This window comes from Stegodyphus dumicola, chromosome 3 (genome assembly GCF_044657685.1).
Source record: "Stegodyphus dumicola isolate Sdum_Otavi_A_Nest chromosome 3, ASM4465768v1".
Classification (NCBI taxonomy): Eukaryota; Metazoa; Arthropoda; class Arachnida; order Araneae; family Eresidae; genus Stegodyphus; species Stegodyphus dumicola.
Window position 1 is genome coordinate 42,308,069 of NC_140770.1, and position 12,232 is coordinate 42,320,300.

General features: G+C 29.8%; 1 protein-coding gene across 4 annotated transcripts in view; it reads right to left on the reverse strand.

The window, feature by feature from the left end:
- The window catches only part of LOC118184229 (oxidation resistance protein 1-like), a 76,818-nt gene that overhangs the window by 43,726 nt on the left and 20,860 nt on the right, over positions 1-12,232 (reverse strand). For all 4 annotated transcript variants that reach the window (XM_085812804.1, XM_085812803.1, XM_085812802.1 and 1 more), the window contains exons 3-5: positions 8,833-8,882; positions 7,603-7,710; positions 7,366-7,437 (exon numbers count right to left, since the gene is read on the reverse strand). In XM_085812804.1, coding sequence (XP_085668930.1) covers positions 7,366-7,437; positions 7,603-7,710; positions 8,833-8,882 — 230 coding nt within the window. The remainder of the gene's footprint in view (positions 1-7,365; positions 7,438-7,602; positions 7,711-8,832; positions 8,883-12,232) is intronic.

Below are 12,232 nucleotides of genomic sequence, written 5' to 3' on the forward strand. Positions count from 1 at the left end.
TGATGACAACAATATGTATTCCCTCCATAGTCCCACCTAAAACAAAGCATTTCATTTTAGGGATGCAGCCTCCCCTCAATGTTACTAAAGGAAATTTTTATAGCTTACCTCACAACCTTTTTCTTGAAAAATTACTGTATACATTCTCATCGCTAGCTTTAAACCATTAAAAAAAAAAAAGAGCTTCTTTATTTTACTCTTTAGCAAATAATCACATGCTAAAAACTGTCAAGCATGCATATTCTGCTGTGTGGAAGTATCGGGTTTCCATATATTGAAGCAACTTACAACTTTTTCAAATGATTATGTTTTGAATTTTTTTAGGGGGGAGATGTTTATTCTGTCTGATAGTTCCTGAACTGTAAAATTTAGATTTTTTTGACACAGCACTTTTTAAAACTTATTTACAATGGATGGTTATCCAGAGCAGGTAACATCTTTAAGGCTGAAATTTCCACATTTATACTTCTCAACCACTTTCAAACTCTGTTAACAGAAACAGTATTTTTTCCATACATAGCACAAATTGTATTAGCAGTCTGACCCGCATTTTTTGCCTTTACTAAAATAAAAGAGCATAATATAATGAAAATGATTTTGCAGTTCATTTTTAATACTGCATTGAAATAAAAATTATGCCACAGTTCATGCTAGAATTAAGGCAACACGAGTAGAAAAGTAAAAAGTAAAGTAAACTATTTAAACATCCAATTCAATAAAATGGCAAAATAATTCAGAGTAGCAAAAGCATATCAGCAGTAACAAAATAATTGGAAGAAAACACGCTTTGATTTGGAAATCCACAGAATTTTTAAGATGACCCAATATTGTTTTGTACAGACACTCATTTTATTAATTAATTGTCCAACTTTACTAAGTTTTAACACTTTTTTTTATTTATTTAAAAAAGGATTTAATGCTATTCTTTGTAACATAACATAGGTAGATGTGGACATAAATAAGATTAATTTGTTAACTGTTGAATTTAGCACAAATATTAATTTTTGTTATTTATCAAATATTAATTTAAAGATAACTTTTAAAAATATCTTTTATATATGAAATTAACAGCATGATACCCATCGTATGAACATAACAAAACAATAAAAAATTATAATACACACAATTCTGTGACAAAAAAAAATAGAAAAATAAGTTCATTCAACTAGGCATACTTGGAAAAAAAAAAGGAATATACATTATGAAAATAAAAATTACATCTTGATTGAATCAAATGCACAGGAACATCTGCACCAATGTGAACACGATCTTCTGAGAGTAAAATAAACAGCATTTTTTTCATTCCTTAAGAGAATGAAATCATTAAATGTTCAACTATCTGTATACCTCAGTTTTAATATTTGTCACTCTTCCACCATGTTAGAGCTTTGTCAGAAATATTCCCAAACTCTCACATTAAAAAAAAGAAGAAAAGAAAAAATTAAAGAAAAGAAATTGTATGCATTATCAAAATCCTTATTATTTTAAAATAAGAAATCAGTGCAATACCAACACTCAAAATATTCTCCAGTTTCATCCTGAATTCTTTACTTTTTAAAGTTTCATAATTTTTAAATAATTTGTTCTAGGTAAAATAATTTATTTTTGCTTAGTTACTTTTTTGAAACAAGGATGTACACTTAAACAGCCCAGATGTAAGATTAAATGATACTTTATGAAAGATCAATTGCTGAGATAATCCATCCAGTTGATTTGAATAATCCTAAAAAGCAGAATCAAAACAAATGGAAATCAGTAACATAACTAACAATTTTGCCACTCACACAATATAGTGGTTATGAATGCCTAACCACTATACTAGTAGCCCTTGAATTCTGTAGAAGGCATGGCTATAATTGTCTATGCCTTCAGGGGATAATGGTGGAATCTAGAATGGTTCCACAATAAAATGGCCAAGCCTAAGCAGGCTAATTGCCTGCCAATGGGGAGGGAAATCAATTCTTTCTTCCATCAGGTTAAGCCATGACTACCACTTCTGGCTCTGTCGTTACAAAAGTAGCACAACGAATAAGCTCATTAAACTAAGCACTTGCACATACCTGCTGTCACACAGCAGAAGTTAATTATTTCTGCACTGCATACTGACATTAGGGGGGAAAGTGGATAAAATTCAAAATTATGAAGCGTTCATACTACTGTTTGTCATCAAAAGATTGAAAGCCACTAAGAGTAAGTCCAAGTATCCACCAACAAAATATGTTACCTTTTATGCCCCACCACCTGAAACATTCATTTTGAACTTCTGCTGAATGGAGAAAATCATGCATCTAGAAGCTACTAAGGACAGCTGCGATAGGCATCAATTACAATGACCCAGAATCACACAGCACAGATTAAGAAAGTGACTCTAAAATTCTATTACACCATGCATAAAAAGAATGACCAATGAAGTTACTAATAACTTGGCTACAATGCTATCCCATTCCTTAAACTTCCCACACATGAATTCAAACTGGCATTCTCCTGAGGCTACTCAAAAGATATTTCTCAGGCATCCATATTTATATTTGATATTATAAGCAAACATTGCAACATGAATTGGTTAAGTGTCCACTGAAAACATTGCAGATGAAAATGTTGCAGAGAAAACAATGCAAGGTGAAAACATCATGGTACAAAATGTCATGGGAAAAAAAGAAAGCAAAGAGAAAATATCACAGTTATAAAACATTGCAGTACATAATATCGTCATCGAAAATAAAGCAGTTCAAAAACTTCGTAGTTTAAAAACAAGGTCGTCGAAAATATTATGGTAAAAAATTAAGTACCTACAAATTATCGCATGATGAAAACATCGCACATATGCATTTTTCAGGTTTTAAAAGTTGTAAATGCATTTTTGCATAGTGATTTGGGAGTGCAAGAAGGAAAGATGAATATTTTTATATTTCATATTTTTGAATGAACTAATAAATTTTTGCTGAAAAGGTAAGAAGGAAACTTAAGCATTTAAAAATTGAAAATGAGTAGAAAATTAATGCAACTTATAGCACTTAATCGAATTTTAAATTCACATAGTTAATTAACAAAGGTCATTAATAAATTAATCTTTTTTATAAAGTTTTACTCATAATTTTTCATGAAAAATACAGCCTAAAATTATTTAGAAAAAGGAAGATAAATAACTGCATAAGGTTACCTTTGTAAAAATTGCTTAGTTAATTATCAAATTACTTTCTTTCTTGTTTGTTAATCCAATGTTGTTTTGGTGAAAATTATATCTTGTTTTGTTTCCATTTATTCTTAAAGTGTTGTTAACATTTATTGTGCTTCCAACTATTTGCGCGAATATACATTTACAACTTTTATAACCTGAAAAATGCATGTATGCAATGTTATTGTCCTGGGATGATTTGTAGGTACTTTATTTTTTACCACGATATTTTCGACGACAATGTTTTAAACTGCAAAGTTTTTTAACAGTTTTTTTTGACGACTATATTTCATACCGTAATGTTTTAGAAGTGTGATGTTTTCTCTTTGCTTTCTTTTCCCCCACGATGTTTTGCACTATGACATTTTCGTCTTGCGTTGTTTTCATCGCAATGTTTCTGGCCGTAACCACTGGTTTTCCCAGAAATTTCTATTAAACATGAAACTCTTGAAGATGCTTCCTACTCTAGCAGACAATTAAGCATTAATTAAACCCGAATGATGAATCATATAAAAATAGAAATTCAAGTAAAAATTAATAATAACTTGTAAGACAATTTGAAACAATCTGTAATTATCTGCACTGGTTGGAAAACCTTTGGGCTATCACCAGAATAACTATTTATGAAATCAGCAGTTCCAAAACTGACAAAACACTAAAAATAAACTGAGAACTTTTGATACCATAGATGGATATCACCTATATGAGAATATTGGTATATATGAGGTATGAGAATGTTTTTTCTTGCCTCCCCCAAGTAACTGCAGTACGTGGATTTGAGGACAGAGGAAGACATTTACATCAGAAAACCACCTTGATTGAATGGAAACTGTCAAATTTAGGAAACTGTCAAATTATTCCTATCAAATTAAATATTAGTGAATAATAATTATTTTCATCTTTTTTTAAGTGTTGGCGAATTATCATCTTGATCTTTATTACCATTATCCTGCCTCTTTCCACATTAAAGTATCATCTTACTGTCTTCACCTAAAAGATTGCATTATTTTATCCTGATAAATAAAACCTTGAGATGGATATCACCTTTTTAAAAGAAAGGGATCAAAAAGTTAACAGATTATTTATCTGTAAGCATTAGATCATTAGAAAATGGAAATAGAAGTCAGAGGTGACTAATGCTTTTTATTAAAGCATTATTTGGTTCACTTTGAGAAAAATTTATTTCTATTGTTAAAATATTATATTTCTGGCAATCTTCAATTGTGTAATGCTAGTGTTTAGCATCAAGTTAATGTCATTTAATTTTTTTTAGCATTGTTGCACTAAGTGCTTTTTAGTACCTGATATAAAAGCTCATACATAACAATCAGTAACTTCCTATGAGATAATGCATAAAAGACACCTCTCTTTAGATGGAAAGCTGCCTTCGAAAAGACTTTTCTAAATAAAATTATAATTACAGTATTTATATTTACAGGTTGTCCACCAAAGGGGTTCCCGATTTCAAAATCTCGAAAACAAAGACTGATAGAGGAATACAACAAGCAGTACAGTCAAAAGTCTTTAATCCGGACTCGTCGGGACTTCGGTGATTCCGGATTATCGATTTTTCCGGATTATAGATCATCAGTTTAAATCTGGTAAGATGGCATGCAGAAATTATAAAATTAAAAATATGAAACAGTAATTTATAAAATAATGAGCAATTATGATCTAAAGAGTATCCAAATTTACAAAAAAAGCTTAATATTTATTTGTTTACTTTATTAAACATTTCTTTCAACGTGCGCATGCGTAAAGCATACATTATGCATAGCCGAAATTAGAAAATTGCAACCAGAAAACTATTTGATTTGCATTCGTGATATTTATAATGACGAGGAATTTGATTTAAATCATATCAAAGACGAAGTACATTGAGATGAAATACTACATTTAATAAGGAATTATAAGCCGAATAAAATAAAAACATCTGCCCTGAAGATAATGATAGTGTTGACAGATCAACTTCCAGTTCATTGCGCCCGAGTTTATTTATGTATGTTGATACAAGCTGTACAGTGCCATCTGTTAGCAGCTTTTATAACTATTATTTTGAAACTTCTGTATACCATTTCTACAGCTTTCAGGGTAAATATACCATTTACAGTATTCTTCTATTGATCTTCATTTTAGAGATTTTTAATTTTGAAACCAAAAGCTCCTTTGTTGGATACCTTGTACATTGCCGTTGTGAAAATTCTGAAAACACCTACACAATCAATTTACTTTGGAAAAGTACCCTGAATTAAGCTACTGCCAGCTAGTACTTTTATCCACTTAGCCACTAACTAGCTTCTGAACTTTCAAAAGCTATTACTATTAATATGAAATTATAAATTTGTTCTTGAGATAACTTTTTAATATCTCTTTCCTACAGGGCAATATATTTCTCATCAGTCCCTGTTGTCTTTCCTCAGCCAACTACCACCAAACTTTCTTACATTTGTCATTTGGAAGGCTTTCCAGGGTCATGAATCTTGGGTGCAAGACGTCAAACTAAGTCTCTCCTCGAGTTTGCCAATCATTCTACCACATGTAGAGGTACCGTAAAGTTTTTTTGTAGCCATACTGCACATATGATCTCACTTTCACTTGCAGAAGAATGTGCCTTTCTTTCTTCTTTTGAAGTTGCCTTGCACTGCATGCACTGACTCCTTGTGCCCTGATGTACACTGCGAAAAAAAAATGGGACAGTTCTGTATCTCCTGTTCTACTGGGCTGATTGACGAAATTCTAATTGTGTTTTAAATGTCTCAAAAGCCTGACTTAGGATGTTAGATTTATAGATAGCATTATTCTAACATAGGTATTTTGACACAAAATCGGACTTTTCTGAAATGACATGCCAATTTTTTCCCATATTTCGGTTCTATGACTCAAATTATGACAAACTGCCATGCTTCGTAAAAATCGCACCAGTATATTTTAAAACATTAGCTCTCAAAATTAGCTTTGCAATGTTAATTGAATTTGATATATAGTTATTAATCTCTTTTTTGTTAAACTTACTTCATTCCATCTTCCAGAATTCAGAATTTAGACTTAATCCAAATATAATTTGCATATTTTTTATGATATTTTTAAAATTAGTATTTTTAAATAGTTTTTTTTATAAATTTTTCGAAAAAATTTTGAATTATAACCTATAAAATTTTTAACATCATCTTAAAGTAGATTTCTAGACACACCTTCAAAGTTTTTTTATTCAAAATTTTCTGATATACATGAATTTACATATTGATGCATTTTGAAATTTGGCATTTTTTTTTTTTTTTAGTGATAATAACGACAAATGTGGTTTACGCACTTTGTTAAAATTATTTGAAATATGAACCATGATTTTTTTTACGCTAATCTGCAATGTAAAAAAGGAAAGGAAAATAGATTGCTATAAATTAATAAGTTCACTGAGTAAATTATTCTTGATGCAAACTGAAAAAACTGCGGCAAGATAAATTTTTGAATTTCTCCATAAGTTTTGCACCGAATTTTACAAAATTTAATATTTAGGCATAATTTGAGGTATAGAATCAAAATATGGAAAAAAATTGGCATGTTATTTCAGAAAAAGTTTGATTTTTGTGTCAAAATACCTATGTTAGAATAATGCTATATATAAATCTAATATGTATCCTAAGTCACGTTTTCAAGACATGAAAAACACAATTTGAACTTCGTCAATTGGCACAGTAAAATGGGAGATATAGAACTGTCCCCCTTTTTTTGCGCACAGTGTACAATCTAATGTCATGATGCTGATATCTGCATATGCATCACCTTTCTGCTCAGTTGGTTTTTTACTGCACCGATTGCTAAAAACTTTTTTTCAATAATTTCGTAAAAAGTTAATAATTTGTACGTTGAAAAATGAATTTAGTTTACATTTTTCATACTAGCGTATATGTTTCAAAAATAAACTGACCTCTAAGAATTCTTTTTCATCAAAAATATTTTAGAATACGAAATGCCTGAAATATCATGTAACTGTATCTGATGGCAGTAAATGAAAGTAAATATTTTAAAATTTCTCTTTACAATTATACATTTCTTCTCATAATCACATCAATTTAATAAAGCAACAAGAAGTAAAGCAAAATTTAACTAAGACAGTAGATATCACTAGAATCATAATCATGCTTGAAAAATTATACAATAAAATGTAAAATATAGAACATTTTAAGGCTTACAATAGCCGCTGCACTTTGTTTCAAAATCTGTTCTAACACTTGAAGACTGTTCTTCTCTGGGATGTAAATTATCTAAAATACATTATAAGTAGTGATTAAGTTCTGCTCCAAACTAGATAAGAACATATTCTGTAATAGAATGGTTGTTCATTCATTTTGTATATGACAATTGTGTACTGACTCTTTTATTTAACAAATATCAAATTACTTAAATATAAAAATAACAGCTTCACTTACTTGACCTGGAAATACAGTCCTATAACTTAGTTTATTTAGTACTGCTAATTCCGAAGGGGTAATGTTATACCTTGCTGCTATTCCTTCTAAAGTATCAGATGATTGAACCTATCGATATATTGAATAGAATCAAAATATTAGTAACAGAAATCTTCCTTAGTGAAAAGATAATACATATGCATAATATTCCTTTCTTAACAACTAATTTCTAATATGAATCATTTGTTACGACTTGAATATTACCCAGCACTTGCCAGTACAGTTCACGTTCTCAATAGCAGCAGATCAATTAAGTAAATTTCCCCTCCAAGATAGTTATTATTTCACAAGCATAGTTAAAAACAAATTGATATTCTCCGCTACATACATATGAAATTTGCTAAATAAGAAGGCAAGTAACTTCTCTAGAGAACCGGTGTCAGTTTTTAAGACTTTTGAGGACAGTTGTTAACATTACATTACCATTAGCACCTTCTATGATGTATGCCATAGTGACAAAATTAGAAACCTTCAAAAGTTTTTGGTAAAATACCACATGCCTGAAAATAATAAATTGCTTCTACTTCCTTTCTAAGTAAGTTTTCACATTACGCAAAATGCAGTCAAGATTAACACAAGATGATAAACTATTGTCCTGAAAACTTTCCATAGGAAAAGGTTTACCAAAGAAAAATGACACAGTGCAGAGGTGCTCCTTTTAATTGGTCTGAAGGTGACTTGGAAAAAATCCTCCCCATTTTCTACCCTCTCCCCCAATAAATAAAATAAAACAAAAATTGCAACTTTCTAAAGAAATTCAAACATATTCTACAATTGCCACTATGCTTGCAGGAAAACAGGGTCATGGGTTGTACTGGTCGCATGTATCAGCAACCTCAGGCTAATACTTAAATATCAATTTGCTACTTATAATTTTAATCAAATATATAAATCACATACATATTTTAAAATGACTGAAAACTTCATAAATATAAGTTATTAGTATTTGATTCATATTACTATAAAATTTAATTACATTACATTAATTATATAGGAACATGACAAAATAAGCATAGATTGTACATAATATTTACATATATATATTAACAACATGTACTCATTTATACTATATAAGTATAAAAACTATGGCACAAACATTTATTCAAAATACACTTATATTAAAAGAAAAGGAATTACATAAAATACATTCAGATATAAGTACCATACAGAGACAGTAAAAACAGAGCTTACTTCATAAGGAACAGTTTCTCTTGGTTGCGGACGAAATGATGCTCTTCTATCTAATAATGTTTAATCAAAATTAATATAATTTAAAATCAAACATCTAGAAATATAATTTTTTCCAAAATCTTGATACATATTAAAAAATAAATTTAATGGCATTACTGACCACAATTTACTTATTTAATGCCATCAGAACATTAAGCATAGATATCATTTGTATAAACTAAATGCACTCTCACATTTCACTGTAATAATAAATAACATTGAAGGAACTGTGAATGGAACTGATAAAATTCATTTCACTCCTTAAAGCAGTGGTGTCAAACTGGGAGACTATAGGCCAAATTCAGCCCCCAAAGAAATTTTATGCAGACCACAAATACATTTCAATTATATATTTGTTGCAAGCACGCACTACAAAGATTTTAATAATTAAATCTGAGTTTACATAATTATCATCTCCATTAAAAATAATTATGAATAATTCACCAGAAAATCTACAGCTAATTTAAAATGTGATATAAATCTTATTCAAGATTTGAAAATACAGCTTTTACTTATTTTTATTTGTACACTCTTCAAAATAAATAAGATCAATTGCGAATTTTGTAGTACCGAGAATAATCATTTCATTTGGGAACACATTTATATGTGAACAGTTTTTTTTTTTTCCTCGGTGTAAAATTAATAAGAATCCGATTGACCGACGAGCATCTGCAATTTGTAATGAAGATAATATCTAGTAATTTCTCTGTCAGAATTGAAATGCTGTAAGTTTCATACTGTAGTAAGAAATAAAAAAATTTGAATAAAAATAAATATTCTTATTAAATAAATAAAAATCCATATTTTTATTAATGTGTTGAAGAAAAATTTTTCTCCAGCTTGAAAATTTTTTCTGTTTTCATGAGCTGTTTATTTTTAGTTTAAATTAAATTATTTTATGATTAATTAAACTTACAAAAATTATTTGAAATAAATGTTCAGTCTGAGAATTTTTCAGTAAAGTCACTGAACAATGGTACTTCGATCCATGGTTCGAATCCAGCGAACAGGCTGGCTGCATGACTGTTTTCATATTTTCCAGCCAGTTTTCCTTTAAATAGTTCTCTACCACAGAATACCTCCTCTCAGGCATATAGCCCTCGAGTGCTTTGCCATAATTAAATAAAACAAACCAGTCTGAAAATTCAATATTTAGCTGTCAATAATTTGAATTACATAGTATAACTAACAAGAATGTCTTGAAGGTACCAAACTTCAGATTTCAAATTTTTTTAAAAAACTGAATTTTTTCCATTTGCAGTATTATTATTATTGCTTATGTACGTTTAAATAAATATTTTGTCAGCAAAATTTAAAATTTATTTTACATACTTTTTTCTTTTGTTAATAAAAAATTTTCATTTTGCTAAAAAAATAACAAAAGGAAGTTCTGGCCCATCAGCTATTTCAGATTGTGAATTCAGCCCACATGCAATTTGATTTGAGACCACTGCTTTACAGGAAAACTTGCTTTACATGAAAGCATATTCTGAATATGCAACCAAAAGACTGTTACAACTGCAGTTGAATTTGTAACTGCAGTTGCAAATTCATTATTACATTTAGGAAAAAAAAAATTACTTCAGTCTTTGAAAGACACAAATATTATAATTAACATCCATAGATTTGTATTGATTCCATAACATGTACAAATAGAATAAAAAAATGCTATAAATAATCATCGAGCAGTTTAAAATCTGCTGTTATTTTACATTAATTGCACACAAGCTAATGTTGCATACAGTTTCCCTAGCAAGATCCAAATACCAACACTTTTTCCTGCATTTTCACTATTTGGTAATTTTCAGAAAGGTTTCAGCCTAACAATATCATGGATACAAGAAATACAAACTTCTCAGTCTGTAATACTAATCAGCCTTAGTAGTAAGGAATGAAATATATTACCATCCCAGGCATTTATGCTTGCATTAGCAATTTGGTGTCTATGCTGTTTTCACTTTTTTTTTTTAACTTAAAAGCTTAAGATTATTAATGCTTAAAAGACACTCATATGCAAATATGAATGTACAAGATTACTTTCTAAATTTTAAGCTACACTATTAAATATAACAAATGCAATACATTTACTTTATAGTACAGTTTATTAGGCATTTTAAAATTATAACACATGGATAAACAAAAAGTTTCCATTCATAACATTATAGAAATATATATCATCATTTAATAAACAAGCTCAAAATTAAAGGGCAATGAGAAAAATATGCTCATTAATATTTCCAACCTATATTCAATGGTGTAGTTATATTAATGGTAGCAAATGAATGCAAAACTGTACTTCTGCACACAGTTAAGCATATGAAATATGCAATTAGTCAATTGACTCTGCAATCCCACAGTAAACACATGCTGGAATTCAGGTATGTTATGCTGCTTAAAATCAATGTAAAACGTGAGGTAAAAAAATATAATATGGTACTTTGATTATTCGCATCCCCCGATTTAAATATGTGGTAACATTGCCTCATTTCTGGTATACATTTGAATACACGCATGAAAATAACTAATATAGGCAAGTACATACCACACACATATTTCAGCAGACATGGATTTATATGCTTCATATTTAACTGTCATTTTACTGAAGAGTATACACAGTTTGCAAAAATGTAAACATGAGTAACATGGATTCCTCCCCCCAATACAATATTTTGTTTTTTGGAAAATGCTTTTTATTATTTATGAATAGATTGCATCTATAAGCCATGAAGACAGCCAAATAAAATTTTTTACCATTCCACTATGTTGCTAATGAGTTGCCAAATTTTCATGGGGTTCTTTTCATGCAGAAAATGCCCAATGCAGTTTCTGAAAATGATCATTGATTCGCAGTTCCGACTTATTCGAATGAACATTTCATTAGTTAAGTCTCATTTAAAGCTCATTTAAATAAACTATCACTTACATGAATGGCAAAAATGGCAATTACTTGGTATACCCAAGGAAAGGCAAACACAAATGGAGGTCAAGATCTGAATCGCCCTCAAACTGTCATATAACTTAGGATTACTTTTTAAGTAGTGAATCACTCAACAAGCAACCAACAGCAACAATTGTATCTAAAGACTGTTTTCAGACACTGTCTGACAGTGACTTAAAAACTTAGAGCTGACAGTGACTACGAACTGTGAAGCTGAAGCTGTCAGCTTGAAGTTAAGCATTTTCAGTCACCTTTAAGAAAGTCAGTTTCAGGCCTTCACACAGCCACAGCAGTTGGTTCAAAGACTCGAATAATAAATTAACTGTTGCACAAAGGGTTTCATGAATCCGACCTAAAATCCATTAGTCTGTGTTTCCATCTTCCAAATGGACCCATTTAAGGTGAAAAGCATAAGACTGTAGC